Below are 25,850 nucleotides of genomic sequence, written 5' to 3'. Positions count from 1 at the left end.
GTTACACTTTTCTCAATAAATTCATATTGATTAATTTTTGAAGAGAACATTTATAAATTAATTCTTTATTAAAAAACATTTAGAGTGAAAAAAAAATCAATGTATACATAGAATAAAAAATAAATGAATAAAGTTAAAAAAAATTATTGCTCATCCGAAGATAGTTCAACTTCTTCAAAACTTTCTTCATTTGAACCATGTCCATCGGTCTCCTCAGATACTTCCTTACTATTTCCATGGGTCAATGGGTTTTCGGCGGCTTTATCAGAAGAATTAGTTTTTTTAACGCGGTTTGGCCTAACAGCGGATTTTCTCAACATTTTTGATTCAGCCCTTGCCTTGCTGTATCGGAACAATTTTGTTCTGAAGAAACTCTCCAATTTTTTCATGGTATATGTTGGATCTCCAATCGAGGTTATATCGAAAATCAATTTAATGATATTCCCGAACTCACGGAATCCTCGAGAAGACTTGCCGCCTCGGCTAACTCCGGTCCACGTAAACAAATTCCAAAAAGTTCGGCAAAAAAACATATCCGCAATAAAATACACTGCATTATCACCTTTCTCATGGTATGAGTTTGGAATGATTACCTTAGCCGAGTATTCCAACTGAAAATAAAATAATGTGAGACCTTAGTTTTAAAGAAAAGAAAAGGTTTTGAATAAAATCTGACAAAAAAAAAATTAATAAAAAGTATTACATATTTGTTCCGTAAGGTTTCGTCCGACAATGCAGTATTCCATTCAACTAACTGAATCTCGTTCTCAATCGGTTTATGCAGTTCTACAGAGCTCGAGTTCTCTGGTCTCTGGTTTTTATTCATTTCAGAAAGTGAACTCATCCTTTCAAAATTTTTCTGGAAACAAGCTTCGACTACCTTCTCAATTGTTGTTTCGATGTGTGCTTTTAAGTTTTCGATTATTTGAACAATTCTGTCATCTTGAAAAGATATAAAAAATATTATGTTATGAAATATATTTTATTATTTGTCTTACCTGAACTGGGCGTTTTATTCAATGTTGTTGAAGTTTGGGGAGCTACATAGAATATTTCATTCTGTGAATACATAACATCATCTATAATTAAATGAAAAACAAAAGTTAAGATGAAAAAGGACGGCATATTGAATATTAATTTATAAATACCTTGTGACATAGGCGAGTTGGGTCCTTCTACTATCAATTGGGTCTTCACATCATTTGCTCCGAAATGTTCCACCAAAGGCTGAATCGAACAGTTAGCAGGTGACTGAGATATATCCTGGTAGGACACAATTTGATTTGACGAACCGGGATATGCTTCGAACGTTGTTATGTGGGACGGCAGGTTATTTGAAATCATGTTCCCGGTCGCTTCCTCAACTTCTATCTCCGTTATTATTTCCCCTGCTGGCTGTTCAATTTCAAGGGTATTCGGCCCAGCTTGTTTATGACAAACCACATCATTGGTTTTCAAAGAATCTGTTGTAAGATGAAGAATTAATCTAAAGCTCAATAAAAATTAAAAATAAACTTAACGAACTGCTTGTTGTAATCAACTGGGAGATTTTTTTTAACCTTACACGGCTTGCTGGCTTTAAGTTTCTTGCGTTTCGTCTCTATGTCGGACACATACGTGTTCGTCAGAGCAAGAGTCGCTGCCTCCGCCGATGCCAAGTTCCTGAATTTTTTATGAATTATTACGGGAATGTCCTTAGTGACACCGTAGTAAGCCATTCCGCTGGTTCTTAATGTCTCCACTTTTTCATTGGATAATTTGGGCCACTTCAAAATGTGGCGCTGAATCCACGAAGATGGGACGCACATCACTTTGAACTGCGATGCTTCAATGAATTGGACAACCGTATACATTTTCTTTTGGAATTCAATTTAAACGGTACCGTAGCTTCCAAATATCCCAATTGACTGTTTTCAAATAACTTTCAGTGGTGCCAGACAATCGTTTTGTTATTTTTTTAAATTAACCAATACGATAAGTATTTTCAAAAATCTTTCATACATATTGAATAAAAGGTTTGGATTATTCTAATAACAATATTTTAGAAGAAACCCGTATGAAATTAAAATATCCAGTAAATTCTCAGAACGAATTCAATCCGTTTTTTAAGCCTTTTAAGGATACACGTATTTCGTCAATCTGGCAGCCTTCATTACAAATGCAATTCATATTGTGGACAGCAGTCGTATAATATAAAGTCGCAATTGTATATCACCTACATTAGGGAATTCTCTTCGATAAAATATACTTACAATCATATATTAATACTGTTGAATCGTATATGATTCTTGAACGGTTTATATCTACATTAAAATATAGCTATATAGGAAAGATCTATTTATAGAATTGCCGAAAAAAAAAAATTATGGGCTATCCATAAACTATGATATTTTTTCAAATAAACCAATTTCCTCTGTGCTACTAAATCCATCCAACATTCCATACTTAAGAAAAAATCAATTGATAAATATAACTTTAAATGATTTTAGCAAGCGATACATTTAATGTAATAAGCTAACCAAGGCATCATTGTGGTAATACTTTTCGGCCCCGGATCTATGCCATTAGCGCGAAGTATTTTTAGTCCACTGAGCTCGGCGCAGTTGTGCATAACCATGGTTCGTTATATTTATTAATGAAATTTAAGAAAGAATGGGTTTTGTTGTACGAAAAGAATTTATACATATGGGAAACTTGAAGCTTTTTTGAAAAGCTTAAGACTCGCATATCTATAAAATCACTTCGCATTGACAAATTTCAAATTTGAGTATCTAACTGATAATAGCAATATTAAAACTGGGTAAATAGAGATATTATAAACGAATGCATTCTTTGCCACAGATCTACGAAAAATGCATACCAATAATTTAAGAACAAAAAACCTTAATTTTCAAATAGTTGCAATTTATGCAAACAAAAGGTTGTTTCTTGGAACGATGAAAAACTTAAAAATTTTACTTACATTTATTGCTAATGCTGTGGCAATTTATGGTGGCACTTCTTCTGGATTCCAGTTAAAGGTCTTCATGTTCTTCTTTGTTCAATTATCACAGATTGGCCCTTCGATAGGTATTGAACTAAAAATAAAAGTTGTGAGAAATTTTGCGAACACTTAAATACAAACCTTGATCTGCAACCGTTAGGTTACAATTATTTGTTAGCATCTTTTCCACAATGGTCTTAGGGGCCTCAATTTTGAAACAGGATTTCCGACCAGCAGCATCTCCGTAGTAAAAAAACACTTTTCCATATCACACAAAATACTTATTTTTATAACTTTTGTCCTTCAACCTCATTATTTTCATTTCTGTTGTTCTGTTTCTTTTCAAATTTTTCGAGCATTCAGTTTTGTAAATAAAAATTTTCCAACGGCTACTATTTTTTCTGAAAAGGTTACTTTGAAATAAACTTTTTCTTGAGCGTACAAATTTCAAAAGTTGTTCACGGAGTAATGGAATTTCATTAGGAATTATGTACGTATGAGCGTGGAGATGTTTGATGTTTTGTTTCATGAACGAATCGAATTCGATGGAAATGTGTAAATTTATTTGATCATATACTGAGTGTTACATATATTTTATAAAAAGAACCACCAGTTAAAAAAAGAAATACTGAACTTACACTTTTAGCAATTGTACAATCGAATATATCCAGAATATAAGAAATCCGATGATTAAATTCTATTCAATGTTGCATTGTTTATGGACGGCCATCTTGAAACGGGTCGAATTGATTGCTCCAAGTGACAGAATATGTTGAGCTCAAGTTCGAGTATTACGAATTGGTGATGTGCCATAGTGGTAGAATCGTCGGCAGCTAACTCAGAGGACCGGAGTTCGAATCTCGAAAGGTACTTACATATGTGATAATATAAAATAAACCACAACAAACACACACTGTAGGACGTTTCTATATGAAGGCCAAAGTTTATTTTTATTTTTGATCAAAATAATGTCGTATATCGTGATAAAATATCATGTTATTCGGGTTTGAAACTATCGTAAACTTGTACAAATCGAATCCTATGTCTTTGCAATTTTGAAATAAAGCAAATGACATCTAATCGTATATATATTTTAATGGAAGATAAACTAAATCGTACATTCAATGTTGGAAATTTCTTTTCATATTTATATCGCCTCCATTTCTGTAGCTATATGCTCTTTTCGTAAGTTTTATACGATCATTTAGTGAGGTATATTTATATGTTTAACTCAACTGTTTCAGAAATATACCTACCAAAATGTTTGCTGGGTCCTTATAATTCTCAGCAGTTTGTGTTGTTTATGGAAAAACATGGAATCCAAGTTTACAAAAGTCCTCCGTATCATCCTCAGAGTAACGGGCAAGCTGAAAGGCTTGTAAGAGTTGCAAAGGAAGTTTTGAAAAAAAATTTATTGGATCCGGATATGAGATCAATGGAATTGCAAGATCGGTTGGATTATTTTCTTTTCAATTATAGAAATAGCTGCCTGTCAAAGGGGGAAGACTTTCCCACAGAGAGGGTATTCAGATACAAACCAAAAACGTTGTTGGATTTAGTGAACCCTAAGAGTAGCTATAAAAATCAATTAATTGGTCAAGAACCAAATAAAGTGGTTAGAGCATTATCTGATGAAAATATCCAACAGGGTCCTTCAGAATACGAATTGGAGAAGTTAGATCCTTTAGCCAGTTTGCAAAGGGGAGACAAGGTTCTCTATAAAAACCATAGCACCAAAGATATTGAGAGATGGTTAAATGCAACCTTTGTTAAAAAAATATCTCGTTATGTTTTTCAGATAGCCTTAGGGGCGCATGTGGTCTCGGCCCACAGGGGGCAGATCAGAGAAGCGAGAACTGAACCTAGGCGCAATGTGGCGTTTCAGTTTAGGCGTGCAACCGAGGAGTCGAGAGAGGGGAATTCGAGGGCGCCTGGAATCAATGGATCCAAGAGGCGTCGTGAGGAATCGGAAGAAGAAGAGGAGTTCCGAGGGTTTCCTTCATCTCCAAGTCAACCCCCTCCGGCCAGAAATGAGATGCATCCTGGACGAATGTTGAATTTTGAAGAACCTTTGGAATCGTCGGTGATAAGAAAATCCTTGAGAAGAAGGAAGTTGCTGAAACACAGTGATTATATATATTTCTAATTTTAAATTCAATCAATTCTTTTAGATGGAAGTTTTTCTTGCATTAGTTGCTTTTAATTGTAAATCCAGTAGTTATTAATATTCGTAATCTTAAAAGGGTGAGAATTGTTAGGAACCCAATTTTCAGTTCCAAAGTTTTTGCGTATAACCGTTAGCTCTCTAAAACAAAACAATGGTTTTTGCGAAGTAGGTTCGTGTTTTGCAGTTGTCACGATTTGTACCTAGAAAGTTTACTTGTGAAATAAAAGTGATTTTCTCGGTCTATTTGTTCCTGGGCCCTACTGAGAGTAAGTAACAATTTATATCTTGTGACCTTTATCCGAAAACAGTCTTATTTTAAACTTTTGTGAAAAAATTTCTAAGTTTGCACTTGCCCCGTTTATGGGGGCAAGTTCAAACGGAATGTTTTTTACAAGCTAATTTACAGAAGCGTTAGTGTATCGGTCTTAAAACGAATTTAATACATGTTCCGTTATATTTGATCAACTTTTTCCAAGCTAATCCAACTCTTTAAATACTCTTGTGGCTAAGTAAATTTTGTTAGATTTTTGAGGGCGCCACTTCTTGTATAAAAAGTACCAGTTATTTACAAGAATTTCAAACATTAAAACTCGAGCAACCTCGAATTCGATTATCATGTTCGTGGACAACAGAAAATTCAACTAAGAAAATTTAGGCATATCATTGATCAAAATCGAATTCGAAAAAATAAATTACGCAATAATTAAACAATACTTGTGATGTAAATATTGTCTAACCGTCGGGAGCATCTCGAAAACTAATCAAGATATGAGATTCTTGCATTTTCTGTAAAGTTTCGCGATTATTTATAGACAAACTTTAAATGCTGCACCCATGATTTCCAAAAAAAACCATAATTTCAGTACATGCCCATATTTTCCTTTGTTTTATAACATAATTCCTTTAAATCCCGCTCCACACCTTGCCTTAATAAATCCCAATTGAAAGCAATGACATTCGAAACTGGGAGAAGCGAGTGTTATGTTCGGTTTATCGCTTTCTACACAAACTCACAACATAACATGTGCAGAAGCTGCGTATCGATTCACATCACCAGCGCAAGTTAGCCTTTCAGAATCAGCTCAACCAAAACTGTCGCTGTTGGCTTGACTGTTAAAAAAAAACAGCAAAAATGGAAAATGATATCGAGCATTGTAAAACATAGGGTGTGCATAATTGGAGCGCAACGGGTTAAGCACTGTGTAAGCTTCGCGCGTGAGCTTAGGGCTTAAATTTCTCCTCATGTTTCGAAGTTCTGAGTCGGTTATACATTCAGATAGCTAAATTTAAATGAACTTTTCGAATTGGGATTATAGGGAATCGAACCTTAACTGTGAACCAGATGTTACTTTCGTCTCTAAATGACAACCGCTAATTATAGAGGATCCTGAAATAGAATATCGGCTCTTATCTTTTGATATTAAATATACAGTTTTTTTACATACAGTATAACCATGCTATTTCGAGGCACGGAGAGGAGCCTCTCGGATAAGCGAAACTTCGGATGACACGATTTCTTTGGTTTCCCGATCAGGAGGGAAAAACAAAATTATATTAGGATGAGTTATTTTGTAAACTGGGGGAACTTTGATCAACATGAAGTTTTTGCAGATAATCATCATTAACTAATCCTGAAATTAAAATATCTGAAAACTGTTTTCTACGTTTGAAAGCCCTTAAAGTTAAGTTTTAAATAGGCTTAATTTTTTGTGATTTTTTGTAGTTGAAGATTTTATAGCATTTATGTAGAAGCCAATGGGTATATGAAAGTTTAACTTTTTTCATTGGTGTATGTATAGTCTTAGAGTTATTTTTATGGTCATTCTATGATAATTTTCTGATATTAAAAAAAACGCACATTTTCTATGAGAAAGCCTGTATTGAACAAATGGCTAAAAACGCTATCAAATAGCTAAGTTTGAATTAAAAGGAACATAGGAACAGTGGGAGGACCTAGGGAATTGTATGAACGTGAAATTTCATTTGTTTTTAAAGCCAAAAAAATATTGAGAAATAATTATAATTTTTGCCCCTTAATGCAATGTTCGGAAAATCGCTCAAGAAAAGCAATCAGGATTGGTTTCTAGCTAGAATACTTAGATCTCCGAGTGCTGTGATCAGAGCTGCGATTTTTCGGGAAAAAATTCAAAGTCGATTTTTTCTAAAATATCTTAGTAGCTTTGTCACACTTCCTATCCACGTGTTGTTTCGGTCAATGATATTTGTTGAAATGAAAATATCACACTCCCTATGGTCACTGATAATTCGGCAAACGAAATTGTCATGGCTATATTTTCTGATGAGAACAACAACTTGATAAAAGTCGTGAACCAAAGATATGATGAATGAAACTTGAACCATATGTTACTAAGGTGACTACTGCTGAAAAAAAAAACAAATTTTCCTCAATTTCATTTCCTTTGAGAAGTGATCGTAACCGGAAGCAAATTTTCGTCTATCCGTTCAAAACTGGAGAAGACATAGAATTAAATGAAGATCGACGGTCATTGGTGCGTCAGACCATGTAATTTCTTTTAGTTCTGGTTCCTACCTTCGATACCCAAGACGCTGAATATTTAAATTTGGAAGTTCAACCTTTGACAAAGTGCAGTTTATCAGTTCGACGCTAATCCATTTTTTTTTTCGTTGGTAGTTCCAACCCTCAGCAATAATAAATAGCAATCACTTCGGATGAAAAAACCAAACCTCAATAAACTGCTTGTCCACACGTCACTTATGACAGGGCAATTATGAAATTTAGTAAACATCAGTGGGAGGCTAATTCTCTCGACTCTTAATACAACGATTTATATATGTTTATAAAATATTCCAAAAAAATTAACATAGACCGGCTGAAGTTCTCAAATCAATTGAAAACCTTTTCTATGATTTAGACGTTTCTCTAATGTCGAATTCGTGATAAAATTTAGATTGAACAATTTTTATTTAGGTTTAGATGGTAATGTACTTACTAGTTACTCATTCAGACGCTTATTTCTATTTTTTCACACTTGGAATGTTAAAAAAATTCAATTCAATCAAACTTTAAAATCCTTAGACAAGGAAATTCATAGCTTAAAAAACAGATTCAAAAACGAAAATGAAAACAAAACAAATAAAAAAGAAGTTTCTCTCTTACACACATTTAGCAAGTATTTTAAAGAAAAATACTATTATTAAATATATTTCGTTTACGAAAATCGAATCGTTCAAGTTTGAATTAGTTGTTAAGTTAGCCCAAATTAAGAAGAGAAAAAATCGTTGCTAGATCTTTCAATTCTTTTTCTAAATTTTCCCGATTTTCCTCGCGGAAATCATGACGTGTGAATTGAATTCAAACAGTTCCAAGGGCTTCAAATACCTAGATCGGTTGGAAATTTATCTTTCAACAATTCCCCATCGATTTCAGCATGCTAAAAACCTGGTCATGTAGCGTTGATGAGTTTAGTTTAGTTTAGTTTAGTTTCTTTATTCAGTTTTATATACAAACATTTACATTTTTTATTTTATACTCCACTGGTTACACCGTTTTAGGAGTATATCCTATGCTAGCTAAACCCTAAAAAATCTATCTTCAACTAAAATGTTTTTATTTATTGTTTCAGAATTTAATAATTATAAAGTAAAATATTTACACAAACAAAACAAAACAAAATTTAAAATAATATTTAACAAACATTCTTCTTGATAATTGAATTCCAGAGTAAGCAAAATTATAAGGTACGAATATCATAAGATTTAAGTACCCGAATAGAAAAACATCGTGAAAAAACCATGAATTCCATTTTCACAGTACCATGGATTTTATGATTGGCACTATGAATAACATCTTACACAAAACCTTGAATACATTGTCAAATTCATCGTTTCCAACACTAATATTCATGGTTTTGGCAAAATTTACCATGAGAAAAGGGGGTTGTTAAGCAACTTAACAATGAAAAAATCAACATTTTTCCATACATTTTAGAACACGAAATTATTAAGTTTATGGTCATTTCAGCTTCCAATTTTATTCAAAGAAACTATGAAGTTAATGGTTTTCCATTGAATTTTTATTGTTTTGACGATGATGAACTTCAATGTTTATTCATATTAAGTACAAACTCCCGTTACCGTGAAATTTCATGGTTCATGGAATTTATTTTTATTTCCTTTTTCAAAGAATATATGTAACAAAAGAAGTAGCTATTTGTATTTGCTTTCAAATTATTTATTTATTTTAAAATGTTTTCAATATGCTTACATATGTATATTATACATACACATACAAGTATACTCACTTTATTACTTAATTATTTATTCACTATTTTCTCTACCTGCCGGCAGCCCGGTAATCTTCCTCTTGAGCAACCATATCTTGGGAGGTCACCTGTTTTAGTCCCAGGCCTTGTTCAGCGTTGAGCGAGTAAACTTTATGCTCCAGAACTCCGAACCTCTTAAGCGGCGAACCTCCATTTTCTGGAAAGACATTTTTCGATTACTACTATTACTACTATTTATGTTCATTAAAAATACTCACCATGTCTACCAATGTATGGGCCATCGTCTTCCGTCCAAATTTCGGTTGTAAAATTTCCGCTTCAACCCAAAACTTGTAAATGCAGATATTCTGCGATTTAATCAGGAAAAAACGCCTCCAAATCGTCGCGCAAAATGGCGCGCGTCGTATGAAAATTTGTATCTACACGAAAAATTATGAATATGTTAAGAAGTAGAAATTTACCAATGTTCGTATGGTTTGGATTAAAAATTTACCATGAAAACCTTGTTACATTGAATATTACATGATATTCATGATCTTAAGCGGTTCATAAATACTGAGATTTTACGATGAAATTAATTGTTAAATTGAATATCAATGTTCGATCATATTATTATTATGATCATTCCTATTCGGGTAGTGTTGATACTAAATGAGTTTGTAATAAGAATATCTTTAATTGCTTTTTTAACTGAACATTATTATTGAAAGGTCCACATCTTTCCTCAAAATAATTGAAAAACTTAACACCACGAAATGAGAGAGAGCGTTCACCAATTGTTGATACGATAGTAGGCCGATCGATTAAGTTTCTATTGCGTGTGAGGTATTGATGGTTGGTGCGATTGAAAGTTATATTGCAGTGAGTACTTTGAGTAAGACTTTGAAAAATGAAGCTACAAATTTGAATTAAGTATAAACCTCTAACTGGAATTATATTATTGTTACTATTTATCTTTTTTGGAGGGGAAAAAGCCCATATGAAAAAGATTGAATCCGTCTCATATGCGCGTAAAAACCCTCATCTTTTGCATCAACAGATTACAATTTAAATCTAAATGATACATCGAGTACTTAAATTTATCACACAATACAATTAATACAATTTTCTCTTAAAACTATAATTATGAAAGAGCTCTACGGAATTTACATTTGAGTGTGTTTCGGGAGATATGAAAATCAAATTCTGATGAAACGCGGTTGAACGTTCGGATTGTTCTTATGAGAGGTGCATTTTGACCATAATTAGTAGAAGCATGCGGAACAACTAGGAAAGATTGAGAGCGAAGGTTTCTGGGCCTACTGTTGAAATTTACAAGTTCTAAAATTTGGGAACAGTCGATATGACCCAGTATTATGTCAGATATAAAAGATGCATCAGACAGAGCTCGACGGGAAGACAGTGTTTGTAGACCAATAAGATTGCATCTGTTTTCGTATGCAGGAAGATTGACAGGATCGTTCCATGGTAGATTGCGGAGGGCGAAGCGTATGAATTTTCGTTGAATCTTTTCGATACGATCAATTGAGTTGTTGTAACGAGGATTCCACACTACCGAGCAGTACTCTAAGTTAGATCGAACCAGTGCACAGAATAGAACTTTAAGGCATTGAATGTCTCTGAAATGCTTGGTTATTCTAAAAAGAAAACCGAGACATCTTGAAGCTTTAGTAACAATGTATGAGATATGGTCTTTGAATGAAAGTTGTTGGTCGAACATGACACCTAGATCTTTAACTACGCTGACACGTGTGAGAGGTGTTCCTTGAATGTGGTAGTCGTAGAAAAATGTTGAGTGCTTCCTTGTAAATGATATGATTGAACATTTTGTAGCATTTAGGACCATACGGTTCTCGCGACACCAATTGTAAAGATCAGCAGTGTGACTGCGGGCAGGAAGATTGTATATAAGGCGTAGGATTCTGTTCTGTGTGATTTGGACTTTGTTGATCTGACTATTGCATGCATTGCCCCAGGTTGACACCAAGTATGTAACGAATGAAAAAGTGAATGATAAATTGCTATTAATACATCAGTTGGTACTCTTCTTCTAATTTTACATACAATGCCCGTAACGCTATTTAATTTTGATAATAAGTGACTAATATGTTGGTTCCAACTTAAATGTTCATCGAGAATAATACCAAGGTATTTACATTCTTTGACAACTTTAACACTTGGAAATGTGGATTTGGTAGTAAGTAAGGAATTCGACAAAGAACGAAAACTAGATTTGAAATTTAATATGTTGGATTTGTCAAGATTAAGTGTCAGTTTATTAATACGGAAGTAATCACTTAGCAGAGTCAGGTCGCTGCATACATTTAAATCGTTGGTAGTATGACTATCACTATGGTTAAAAAGTCGATGAGTCATCAGCAAAGAGTCTTAATTCTCCTTTTAAAGGTAAAAGAGCCATATCGTTGAGGTAGATAATAAAAAATAGTGGTCCTAAAACAGATCCTTGTGGAACACCAATATTAATAGATAGTGTTGAGCTACGGTGGGTATTTAAGCTGACGTATTGCGATCGGTTTGTCAAATAACTTTTAAATGAATCTAAGGCTGTACCGCGAACTCCAGCAGAGAAAAGTTTTTCCAAAAGAATATCTCGGTTCACAGTATCAAACGCTTTGGATAAGTCTAGGAATAACCCAAGAACATTTTCTTTTTTGTCGAGGCTTAATTGAATGCTGTTAGTGAGTTCAATCACAGCGTTGGTTGTAGAAGATTTCTCTCTGAAACCGTATTGCATTGAATAAAAGAAAGAATTGTTATTTAAAAAGGAAATCAATCGTTTAGAAAGTATTTTTTCAAAAACTTTGTTGATCGTAGGGAGAACTGAGATTGGTCTATAATTATTGCAAAGTGATGGATTGCCTGATTTGTAAACTGGGGTTACTTTAGCTATTTTTAAATTAGTGGGGTATGTAGTGAATATAGGTAGATAAGTAAAAAAAAATAAATAAAAAAGTATTAAATTCATTTAAAAAAAAATGCAATACGATTTTAAAAGAACACTGAACAGTCCGGTTTATGTAAATCGACAGGTTGAGAAATATTAAAGAAAAAAAAAACCTGACACACATGCCAGAATGAGAAGGAATGAAGAAAAAAAAGGGAATGCGATCATTCAGTAAACGAGTTTCAGGAAAGACGGTTGTGACTATAGGTATTACTGAAAAAAACTTGGGTGCTAAATTGTAAGCTGTGAAAAAAACAAGTGAAAATGAGTGGTTCTGATAGTGAGCACGACAATGGCGCAGTGGGTAAAGCTAACGCCAGGTAAGTTAGCAAATTATTTAGAATAATTTAAGAAATATATGAATTTGATTTTCAAAATAGAAAATGGCGGCCATTACTGTGTAGAATTTCAACATGGAAAAATTTACATAGGATAAAAATGGCGTCATCCAATTGAGGTTATGTAGGAATGTAGGGCAATTTTTTATAAGGATATGAGAGCTACGAAATATTTGGCTAGAAATTTTAAAACCGGAAAGCACTAACCCGGTGATCTTTGTTTCTCTGATCAAATTTTCGTAGATAAGTATGTACAGTCTTATTTTAAAACCAAACTATTCCAGCTATAAAGGTTTGCTAACTGCTCATCCGATGAAAGACTCGCATCTCTAGATTTACTGAAGGACGATGAAAGACTCGAACAATATCGAAAGCTAAACAAAATATTGGGCGATGAAAGATTCGTAATAACAGTAAATTATAATGGTTTATATCACGTCGATGAAAGATTCGCATGGCGTCAGATTAATAGAAAGACCGACGAAAGATTCGGTATTATAAATTCCAGCTGAAAGAAGCGGACATATTGTAAAATAATCGTTAATTCATTTCGAATAAAGCTTTCGAAAGGTAATTAAAAAAAAAAAAAAAAAAAGAATTGGGAAATTTATGATGCAGGTGAAAGACCCTGGATATAACAGAAGGGTGAAATAGTGTTCCGACGAACGATTCGTCGGAACTTCCCAATTCCCGATGTAAGACTCGTTGGAAATGTACATAGTTCGATGAAAGACTCGAGAGAACACTTATTACTATACGATGAAAGATTCGTTTCTACTCTACGTTTCCCCGATGGAAGACTTGATAAGTTAATCCATCAATTGGCATGGCAATCCTTGAACTGAGTGGCACCTTTTCTGGAATAGTTCTTGATACGATTAAAAAAAAAAAAGCTCAAATTGACATTCAACTATCCTCGCCCATGTTTTTCTACATAACCTCGAAAGAAATATGAACCATCTTAATGATTAAGTAATTTAAAATTTTGCTAGATGTACAATAGGTCAGAAAATTCATTGTCTGAATTCAATTTCCTAAATTGGCTTTCAGCAACCCGAAAAAGAAAAGCCTGAAGTTAAAACAGGTTCTGAAAGAACTTTCAGACGAACGTGCAAGATCTGTTAGATTGAGCGATGAACTAGATAAGGCGAAGGAAGCGATTTTGTCGCTACAGGCAAGCCTGAACGGGGTTCGACGAGAGAGTTCGATCGAGAATAGTATCGATTTTGGTGAGGCTCTTAGACCGTCCAGCACTAGACGACCCGAAATGACATCAAGTTCTGAGAAATTCCAACAACTACAAGCAGGCTCAAGCGGAGCTAGACGACAAACTCAAAACGTCAATCTAGGTGAAACTAATGGACGTCGACCAACAATAACTTCAAATATGGAAGGTTCTCAGTTTTTGTCAACCGTAAACCAACTTTCGATTTCAACGATAACAATCCCGGAATGCAAAGAGGCTAAAGAAGGAGAAGGTATTACTCGGCATACTTTCGAAATGTGGCGTGACTTACTGGTAGATTACATGAAGCTGGCAGGTGTCGTTGACGAGGCAACACAGTACACAATATTTAAGGTGAAAGCTGGACTGCAGCTTCTTCAAATCTTCAGGAATACTAAATCCTCACAGGACAGTCCAGACCCTGATTTGCATCCATTTGCAAACGCTATGCAACGGTTGCAGACATATTTTGCAACAAGCTCGAATATAATGCTACAGAGACGGAAACTCGCTATCACATTTCAGAATCCTGGAGAACCTGATATTGATTTTGTCACTAGAGTAGGCGCTATAATCCGATTGTGTGACTTCGAAGACGATAAACAGTTTAGCGAGATGATTGGCATAGTTGCAGGCCATGCTTCCAACCCAGATGTACGTAAAATTGCATTCAAAATGATTGGTCGTGGTGGTTCAATAACTGAGTTGGTAGACAAAATCCGCGAACTTGACGCAATGCGCATGAACGAAGAATTTTTTAATTTGAAACACGATGCTCGTAAACAGGCTCTGGTAGCCCCAGTATTTACTCCGAAGAAGTTCACAGAGCAAAAGTATTGGCAGTCTTCACAATCTGATGAGCAGGGAAATCGTTTCGGCAGACGTCCTAATTTTCGTGGTAATCAGGTTTGGAAACAAAGGAACCAGTTCAAGGACGTTCGTTGTAAGAATTGTAATCGTATCAATCATGATCCGTCAGTTTGTCCAGCTTCTAATGACCAATGCAGGAGATGCAAGGAATATGGGCACTGGCAGCGAGTATGTCCTAAGCGTTATGATGGTGGTTTCAAGCGTCCGTCACTGAAGCAATATCAACAACAACCATCGAAGAGATTAGCTACAATTGAAAAATCTGAGGAAAAGGCTGATACAGAAGAAAATGTAGGTATCGATAATTGAAAGTTGATTCTTGAAATAGTTTAGTTTTTTTTTACTTACTCCTTGTTATTTTCCTCTTGTTAAAATGCATTTTGTACTTTATGACTTTGGCCATTTTCTTTTGTTGTAATAAATCCATATTGAATTTCAATCATTGGGTTTTTTTTTGCTTGATAGATGGCTCCATCAATATTGCCAGCAGACCAGCATTGTGAGATTGCTTCTCTGGAGAATGAAGGGTTGATAACTGCAACTGTGGCGGGATTACCGTGCAGGTTTCTGATCGATTCAGGTGCACAGGTGAACACGGTAACGGGAGACATTTTTGAAAGCCTGCAAAAGAACGAAAAATTCAAGTCAGAATTGTTTAATATTCAAAACAAAACAGATAGACCGCTTAGAGCGTATGCTTCAGCAGGAGAAATTAAAGTTTCTTGGATATTCGAGGCACCTTTGATGATCACAGAGGATCGACCAATCTATATAGAAAAATTTTATGTCGTTCATGCACATCAGTCATTACTAAGCAGAGCTACTGCTCTTCGATATAGCGTTCTTTCACTAGGGTTAGATGTGCCAATCTCAGGTAATTTGAATATGAAATTTGAAGATCAAAATATACATTTAAAAATAATGAATGTACCAATTCCAGGTACTGGGAATACTAATTCAAAAGGAAGTTCGAACCATATAGCAATAGTAGAAACGCAGGAACCGTTTCCGAAGTTTAACATTCCGCCTGTCAAAATTGACTATGACCGATCTAGGCCTCCTTGCAGAAACGTTTTCATGAATGTTCCTTTAGCAGTTAAACCACTTGTCCAAGAACGATTGAAAACGCTCAGTGCCACTAATATTATTGAACCGGTAACGGAGGGCATGGATACTTCGTTCTGCTCTTCTATGATCATAGTCCCTAAAGGCAAAGCAGATATTCGATTAGTTATTGATCTGCGAGGTCCGAATAGATATATAAATCGGAACCCCTTTGCTATGCCCACATTGGAGAACATTATAGCTGAGTTGGATGGAGCTTGCTGGTTCACCACCATCGATTTGGAAAATGCTTATTTCCACATTGAGTTAGATGAAGATTCTAGGCACCTGACGAACTTTTTCACAGAGTTCGGAATGTTCCGCTTCGTTAGACTTCCATTTGGCTTGTGCAACGCACCCGATCTGTTCCAGGAAGTATTGCAGTGTAAAATCTTGGAAGGTTGTGAAGGCGTGCGCAATTACCTGGACGATATCCTCGTATTTGGAACAACAAGGAAAGAACACGATGAAAGACTCGAGAAGGTCCAACGCAGACTGAAAGCACATAATGTAAAAATAAATTATAAGAAGAGTGTATTTAGTAGCCAGGAGGTAAATTTTCTAGGATTCAATCTAACTCCGTCAGGATGGGAGATCGAGGAGGAAAAGCTCAGTGCCATTAAGAACTTCACCCAACCCACAAGCTGTGCCGAAGTTAGGAGTTTTCTGGGACTTCTTACCTACATGGATAAGTTTCTAATACATCGAGCAACTAGGACTGAACGCTTGAGACTGCTGTCCAATTCAAATAACTTTTATTGGACATCAGAAGAAGAACGAGAATTTGAGTATCTAAGAAACGAAGCCCTGAATCACATAAAGAAGCTCGGGTACTTCAGTCCAACTGATAGAACGGAACTGTTTGTTGATGCGTCACCTGTAGGGTTGGGCGCGGTTTTGGTTCAGTATAACACGGCGGAAATTCCTCGAATTATTGCCTGTGCCTCCAAAGCGTTAAGTCCCACTGAGCAGAGGTATCCACAGACTCAAAAAGAGGCGCTGGCAGTGGTGTGGGGCGTGGAACGCTTTACATTTTATTTAATTAGTCGTTCATTCATCTTGAGAACTGATGCTGAAGCTAACCAGTTCATCTTTGACGGTTTCCACAGAATAGGGAAAAGGGCAACATCCCGGGCAGAGGCTTGGGCGTTACGCCTGCAGCCTTATGACTACGTTATCAAAAGAGTATGTGGAGAAAATAATGTTGCAGACATTCTTTCTCGTCTTGTTGATAAGTCACAAAAAGCTGAACCTTTCGACGAGGAAAACGAAGAACATTATCTCTTTTCTCTAGATGTGTGTTCAATGGAAATAACACTTGATGAAATTCAAAAATACTCGGAATCCGATGAACAACTGCAGCTAGTATTAAAGGCATTAAAAACCGACAAATGGCCGGTGGACTTACGGAAGTTTGAAAGTCAGAAAAGAAATTTGCATCATCTAGGAAACTTAATTTTCAAGGATGATAAAATTTTATTGCCCGAAAAACTGCATCTGAAGGCTATGTGTTCAGCACACGAAGGCCATATAGGAGAGGTGGCCATGAAACGCATAATGCGTGAGTACTTTTGGTGGCCTGGGATGGCAGTGGCAACAGAACGGTTCGTCAAAGAATGCGAGACTTGTGCAATGTTAGCTAAAAAGAATCCACCCTTACCGCTTTGCAGTAGAGATTTACCAGATGCACCTTGGGAAATCCTCCAAATAGACTTCCTAGCACTTCCAGGTTTCGGTTCAGGAGAGTTTTTAGTTGTCGTTGACACCTACTCTAGGTATCTGTCCGTTATTGAAATGCGACACACCGATGCGGATGCTACGAATTCTGCACTAACCGAGGTGTTCAAAACGTGGGGATTCCCTCGCATTATCCAGAGTGATAACGGGCCACCGTTCCAGGGTTCGTCATTTTGCCAGTTCTGGGAAAGAAAAGGAATCAAAGTTCGTAAGTCTATCCCCTTGAGTCCACAATCCAATGGCCTAGTCGAGCGCCAAAATCAGGGCATTATAAAAGCGGTTGCTGGTTCCAAAATTGATGGTGTGAATTGGCGTATGGCTCTTGAAAAGTATATCCACAATCATAACACGCTTATACAACATTCAAGACTTAAAGTAACACCATTCGAATTAATGGTAGGGTGGAAGTTCCGAGGAACTTTTCCAGCGTTGTGGACAAGTGCTACAGAAAAGGAACTGGATAGAATCAACGTCAAGGAAATCGATTCAGAGTCCAAGCTAATCAGCAAACATCATGCTGACAAATCAAGAGGTGCACAAGCGTCTGATATCTCAGTTGGTGACAAAATTCGTTTGGCGTTAAAAAAGAATAACAAAACGGATCCATCCTTTTCACGAGACTATTATCACGTAACAGCGAGGCACGGTCCAAAAGTGGTTATCATGAGTAAAAATGGTATCCAATATAGTCGCAACATCAGGGATATAAGAAAAATATTTCCTGGATCACACCCTGAAAGTGGCTCGGACACGGACGATTCTACTGAGCACTCGGACCGATATTCTGATACTTACACCAACCGCTCTAATCTCGAAACACCTGCTGGTACAAGTGGTTGTGAAAATCCAATTGGAAACCGGCTTCGCAATAGAACAGAACTGCAAAAACCTTCGAGATACGACGACAAGTTTATTTATGCGGTGTTGAATTGATGCGGCACTCCTGGGCCTAAATTTCCTGGCTGATCGAAACATTGTCTCGATGATCCTCATTACTGTAAGAAAAAAAAACCATTAGAACAGATTAATTTAGTAAATTTAGAGAAAATACTTACAAATTTTTTCGATATCATCAATCAATAAACAAACAAAGAATGGAATCATACACGGAAAAATTGAGTTATTCATTTAATGTATTTAGAATACACCTTCATTGAGACTAATCGATTGATGCTCAAAATTTGTATATACCCAATTCAATTTTGGGTAGATTTGGTTTGCCAATATACAAACGAAAACTAAAATTCAGTTACGCAGCTCTGTATAAAAAGTTTGTTGTTGTTGGAATTTAATTTGAAGGGATGTCTGGTTGAAAAAAAAAGAAAAATCGTGTTAGCTTTTTGGCAGTGGCGAAGAAACAGTCAAAATTTTTGACTAAAAAGGACTGTTAGATGTTAAAAAATAATGGATTTTATCATTTCGTGCGCAGAACATATTCAAACTGTTAAATTTGTTTTTTTTTTCTAGAGAACGGTAAGAAGCGAGCAAAAACTTCCGGAGCAGGATGATATTATCAAAAATTAAACTGGTATGGTCTTCCCGGACGGCCATTGAAATCCGATGGAAGCAAATCGGATAATAAATTCTGTGTGTGATAAATATCAATACGCAAATGGACTCAGCCGCTGTCTAAATGTTGACTCGATCCCGACGCAAATCATTTTCCGAAGGATTACGATGAAAGTTAACGAAAAAAGAATGGAAGATTGGTTAGAAAACTCTGACCCGGAAATGCTCCAGCCATGGAAGAGCAGGTAAATTTGAACAATATTGAAAACCCCCAACGGGAACTTAATCTAAAATGAAATTGTTATTCTTTCTACATATAGCTGGCGGGCCCAGACGGATTCCGTTACTTCTCTGGGTAATCAGAATTCGAGCCACACACAGTTTGTACGTCTACCCGGGCTGGCCACTTCAACCGGATAAGTAAATGCGATTCCGATGTGCACTATAAAATAACCGAGGAAATACGAGTAATTATCCCGTAACTATCCCGGGTTTCCGTGAAACGCCAGATTCTTACTTTTGTTTGGTATGTATTTGAAATTAATTCCTGGTAAATAAATTATATGTTTTTTTTATCTTTCTAGTGGTTCTATATCTACGTGCGATTACAAAACTTAGGAGTGCTTGAGTGTTCAGCGAAGAGAAAGGCACTGGATAACATTTTCCCTACCAGTGGGTCTGGAAATAGTCCGAAATTACGGTGACGTCGGTCAGAAACTGATGCTGAGGCGTCGTCCCCTAACCTTCCAGTATAGTTCGAACATTAGCTGGTAGGTGCTGAGTGGTCACATTTGGGGCACCTTCTGATTGAAACGCAAGAATGAGCATGCTCTCAATTTCCTCAATTTAATTTTTTCTTCTCTTAATAGTGAATCCGACTAATCCTTACGAAAGGTTGATACATTTGAATTTGGAAGACGTTCAAATTGTATATACCATGCTTTAAATGATTTATTTGCACTAAATAAAGAATTAATTTTTGAAATGAGACTTTTTCTTTTTATAAATTTTGTAACTTTTCTTTTGCAGAGATTTTTTTTCTAAATGCATGGACATCCCCATGTCAAAATATACAGAATTGACTAACTGGCTGAAAGCTTTCGAATGTGTAAAAGCTTTTTGCTCACGCAATGTGTAAAGTACCCAAACATAAAACTAAGTGGAGACACTTTTCTCGAATCTGTATGGATTTTTATACAGAACAGAGTAACTTTGTTTACCGTGTAACAACTTAATACACGCACTGAAAGAAATACTCAGATTATTGCGTTAACTTTTACAGGGTGGTAACGAAATGGCAAAACACATTTAGGGTTGTTTGAACACATGTTCAGTACTGGTAAAAGGTAACATTTAAACGAAAATCACAATATTTTATGTTTTAAATGGGCTACTGGTGAAGTTAATATGAATTTAATAAGTAAAAAAAAAAATGGAGTTTCATCTGTAGGAAGATCTGAAGTTTTTAAGTAAGTTTCTACGCAAGATTAATGTAAAATTACTTTTGAATAAACAAAAAATCATTCGTTAATAACTATTATAGATTATTTAACATTCAAACAAATAGTGCGAGAAATTGCATAAAATATAATAAATCAACCAAATAAACTCTACTATATACTATAATCTTGCAGAGTAGAGGCGGGTAGTAATGTAGTGAATATAGGTAGATAAGTAAAAAAAAATAAATAAAAAAGTATTAAATTCATTTAAAAAAAATGCAATACGATTTTAAAAGAACACTGAACAGTCCGGTTTATGTAAATCGACAGGTTGAGAAATATTAAAGAAAAAAAAAACCTGACACACATGCCAGAATGAGAAGGAATGAAGAAAAAAAAGGGAATGCGATCATTCAGTAAACGAGTTTCAGGAAAGACGGTTGTGACTATAGGTATTACTGAAAAAAACTTGGGTGCTAAATTGTAAGCTGTGAAAAAAACAAGTGAAAATGAGTGGTTCTGATAGTGAGCACGACAGGGTATATTCCATTTTGTATACAAAGGTTAAAAATATTACTTAAAACTGGACTGATAACATCAACTATGGCTTTTAGCAGATAAACACTTATATATCATGTCCAGCGCTCGTATGATTTGAAAATGATTTGATCAAACTAGTTATTTCCATCTCATCTGTAGGTTCTAAAAATATTGTACTGTTATTAAAATTTAAAGTATTGTATTTATTTATTGAGTCTGTGCTGTTTGAAGTATGTTTAGAAGCCATAATGTGCCCAATTGATGAAAAATATTTATTGAATTCATTGGAAATCAACTGCTTATTTGTAATTATGGTGTTAGAATCTAAATCATGAATTTCATTTACTAATGATGATTTTGCAACGCGACCCAGCACTTCATTTATGTTTTTCCATGTTTCTTTTGAATTTTTGGAATTTGCAAATTTGTTTGTGTAATAGTTATGTTTCAAAGTTTGCGAATAAATTTTAATCCTGTTGTATAAGTCATGTATCTTCACATTTAGATGATCAACTGACTTCCCTTTTTTTAAACACTTCCTTCTCTTATCCCTCACGTTTTTGTTCCAATTTATAAGTTTCAGTAGTTGATCCGACATCCATGGAGTGAGTTTTTCTGAGGATGATTTTATTTTTAATTTTTTGGTACATTCGTGTAAAGTTTTCAAGACTGTTGTGGAAAAGTAATCATAGAATTGGTTCGGCTCCTCAAAATGACTCATATAAGCAGGTGAAAAACGCATTGTAAGAAGTTGATTCATTCTTTGAAAATCGGTTTTATATTTAATTTTTTCTTTGTGTTGTCTGTCTAGCGTTGAAGGAAAGTGAGTGTGAATAAAATTATGATCACTTTCGGAATTAAATATGGTGTCGTTAAAGATAGGTGATTTATCAAGAAGGTTATAACAAACATGATCAAGAAGTGTCTTGCTTGAAGGGCGAGTTATGAAAATATTAGACACAACAAAACCATAGCACATTAATGTATTGCAATAATCATTCAGTTTATCAGACGAATGGAGAGTGTCAATATTTATGTCACCCAGAACAAGATGTGGATAGTTGTTTGCGGAATTTAAATTGTTTTCTAAATGTTGCAAAAATCTATTGATTGATAATCGTTAGGTGGTCTGTAGTAGCAAGATACTAATAATGGTTGAAATTTATTTAAACTGATTTTAATTTGAATGAAATGAAAACTTGAAATGTCGCAAATACACTCATCAGACTCAATAACTTCAAAATTGATATTTTTAGAAACATAGATCGCTAAACCTCCACCAACACCTCTACTTCTACACGAAAAAATACTATTATAGCCATCGATTTGGTAAAGCTGTGTGAGGGTATTTTTTATCCATGTTTCGAGCATTGATTTGAATGATTGATAAGAAGCTATCTGTTTTTAAATCATTACAATAATCATCAACACTACTGAAATACTTATTATTATTTAATAAAATAGAATCAAAATCTTGAAAAGAATTTAAAAACGAATCTGAATAAATCATAGCCTAATACCTAATCAAACTAAAAAGAGTTGAAACTGAATAAACCTACTACGCTACCTTATCGCTGCTGTCCAAATTCTCCTTTTCTGAGTTATTCCGGGTCACTAGTAGAAATTCGATGTCTTCAATATCAGGCTCGTCTTTGATTCGGTGTCGCTGTTTGGTCTCCGGATGGAAAATCCACGTTGAGCCTCGATAAATCCAAGGTTTCTGCAATCCCAGCTTAACGAGATCCTTTGTCCGGTTATGTATTTTTAGTCTTTCCTTGGTTAAATGATCCTGGATTATTATCGCCTTGTTTTTCGACTGGATGCCTAGACGATCAGGTGTTAACGATTTGCCAAGATTTTTCACTCCCTTCACGAACCGCAATTTTCTTTCCAGGTGATGGAATTTAACAATAATCGCGTCGGTGTTCTCGGATTTCAGAACTATCGGACGCACCTCTTTGACTAACTGTGGTGCATTGAAGTCAATAAGTTCGCTGATCTTGTGGCAGACCTCCAAGTGTTGTTTTGGATGCTGCTGCTTCACACCTCTGATTATTACTTCCTCCATGATCTTATCCTGTCTGAGATCCTGAACTTCTTGCTTAAGGAGACGATTTTCCGCTGAGATGTTATCCACACGCTGGGAAAGCTTAAGTACCGTTTTCAAAAGTTCCTTATTAAGACTTTCCAGCTCGTCCAGTTTTTCCAGTTTGGCAGATATACAGTTGCGTTCAAAAAAGAATGAAATCGCATGAAGCTGCGCATCCACTTCCAACTTTGACAAGCTGCCATTTCTCTCTCGGTTTATATTTTTCCACGAAAATTTCACACAATTTAGTTCAACTATCCAACTAACACTCCACAAAATTTAAAGTCTTTTCAATAACGAGAAACAAAGATACAGCTTTTCCCGTAAAAAAGGGAAATTTGGAGATGCTTCACTAAATTTGCTGTATCTTTGAGAATTTTCATTGAAAAATCTTGAAATTTGGCCCAAAGATGTAAAAATGTTTGATCTAATATCAGGCCAAGTTTTGTTAAAATCGATGAACGTGATCAAAAATGGTGCCGGATTGAAAATGAGGTTCATTATCGCCCAGCAGACGATTTCATTCTTTTTTGGACGGATATTTGTATGGAAATCATCGTAATCCATGTATTCTGGCTTTTTCTTTCACAAAACCAAAAGTTATCACAAATAATGTTGTAAATTGCTAAAAACTTCATTCGTACTTTGTTTCGAAAGAGAAAATGTTCAACAGGGTTCAAAATAAGAAAAACAGAGTTTCAGAAATGACCTGCTAATTATACCGATGAACAAATTTGTTCCAAAATTAAAGCGAATATTCTATTCGCTCTTTTGTTTCAATACCAGCTCTGTTGGAACAGTTTCTATTTCTAAACAAAGCAAGGATGAAGTTCCTATCAATTTATAACATTCTTTGTAATAAATATTGGTTTTGTGGAAGAAAAAACCAAGAATACATAGATTACGAAGTTTTTCATACAAACATCCGTCCAAAAAAGAATGAAATCGTCTACTAGGCGATAATGAACCTCATCTTCAACCTGGCACCATTTTTGATCACGTTCATCGATTTTAACAAAACTTGGCCTGATATTAGATCAAACATTTTTACATCTTTGGGCCAAATTTTAAGATTTTTCAATGAAAGTTCTCAAAGATACAGCAAATTTAGTGAAGCATCTCCAAATTTCCCTTTTTTACGGGAAAAGCTGTATCTTTGTTTCTCGTTATTGAAAAGACTTTAAATTTTGTGGAGTGTTAGTTGGATAGTTGAACTAAGTTGTGTGAAATTTTCGTGGAAAAATATAAACCGAGAGAGAAATGTCAGCTTGTCAAAGTTGGAAGTGGGTGCGCAGCTTCATGCGATTTCATTCTTTTTTGAACGCAACTGTAGCTTTTAGTTGTTCGGCGATGATTGTTGAACCTGTACTTCCCGGATTGTTGTCGGATGACTTTCTCAGAGATTTCTGGGTTCCTTTACCACCTTTCGTGTTGATTCCCAAGTTTCCGGCTTCTGCTGCACCTCCCATACTTGAATCGATGCAAAAATGGCGGCTTCTCGTGTTTTGATTGTTGTTGAAAAGCGATTTTTGGCGTCAATCAAATACGGATGTGAAAAATCGCAGTATCTTCGGCACACACTGGTTCTTCACAACTTAGGAAGCAACAAGAAACGAAAAAACTTACATAAAAATAAATATTTCTCGGTTTTTCTCCAATTTAATTTAAATTTGAAAACAAACGTGTGCGCTTCAAGCAGTGTTGCCTATTCAATTATCAGTTATTGACGAAAAAAGACGATCTGTAAATGGGCTTCATGGGGGAAAAAATGTCAGGACACATGAAATTGACTGATATTTTTAAAACCATCATTCACAACAATTTAGTCTGACTGAAATTCATGCTCCCGGACACAGGAGTACGATTTATGGAAAGCGATGGTTACTGCTACAACATATTTGTGAAAGCACATTTTCGTGACCTAGACAAATGTTAGAGTATCTTTACAAACGTGGTCAGTCAAACCTTTTAAATCACCATAGCCGTCGTTCTGAATGCATGGTATCAACAAGCATGCTGAAAGCCGATGCAGGTTGCTGTGTCAATTTTGTCAATTTTCTTTCATTTTCTGGGAGCAATCACAGCTCTGGCTGTGATATCAACACTAACTTGATACAAGAAAATATACCATGCCCCATCGGAGGCTACCGTTGCTATTCGTCACGTGGCTAATCGACGGTGATCGACATACTTGGTGATACATTTTGAACATCGCTCTCTCAATCATTCCAGAACGTCTATCCTCGCATCATTGTTGATAAAATTCGTTATTGATAGACGATCATGAATGATTCAGAAGGAAAAATCTGAAGAAATACCAGGACCACATGTTCAAAAAAGCCGTAGCACATGCTGGACAGTTCATTGCGGTTAATTAGTCATGATTTTGTCCTTCTACGCAAAGCGAGAAATAAAAATTCTGCTGATAGCCTACATAGATCGCTCAAAACTTATACATATCAGTTATGATCCTTAAGGTTGAAAGACGTCATGGAAGGCTATCATCATCGAGACGTTCATAGCTGATAGTCTGCGTCCTTTTTTTCACATCATGTATCGCAAAAGTGTTTCAAAAACAGAAGCGTCGTTGTCATGCATGATTGTTTGTATGATTTG

The 25,850-nt window shown here is 35.4% G+C and overlaps 1 protein-coding gene and 1 long non-coding RNA gene across 2 annotated transcripts; one reads left to right on the top strand and one right to left on the bottom strand.

Moving 5' to 3' along the window:
* Nucleotides 1-13,571: 13,571 nt before the first annotated feature.
* Nucleotides 13,572-16,503, bottom strand: LOC129746132 (uncharacterized). Its single transcript, XR_008737245.1, has 3 exons — nt 16,341-16,503; nt 15,162-15,434; nt 13,572-15,087 (listed from the first exon to the last, which is right to left on the bottom strand). It is a non-coding gene; the product is annotated as an uncharacterized LOC129746132 (long non-coding RNA).
* A 971-nt stretch (nt 16,504-17,474) lies between these two features.
* LOC129742469 (uncharacterized protein K02A2.6-like) lies at nt 17,475-18,587 on the top strand. The gene has a single exon (XM_055734369.1). The coding sequence runs from the start codon at nt 17,475-17,477 to the stop codon at nt 18,585-18,587; it is 1,113 nt and encodes a 370-aa protein (XP_055590344.1).
* The last annotated feature ends 7,263 nt before the right edge of the window (nt 18,588-25,850 follow it).

This window comes from Uranotaenia lowii, chromosome 2 (assembly GCF_029784155.1).
Source record: "Uranotaenia lowii strain MFRU-FL chromosome 2, ASM2978415v1, whole genome shotgun sequence".
Classification (NCBI taxonomy): domain Eukaryota; kingdom Metazoa; phylum Arthropoda; class Insecta; order Diptera; family Culicidae; genus Uranotaenia; species Uranotaenia lowii.
The sequence above is the reverse complement of the archived record's forward strand: the minus strand, read 5'-3'. Positions and strand labels throughout refer to the sequence as shown.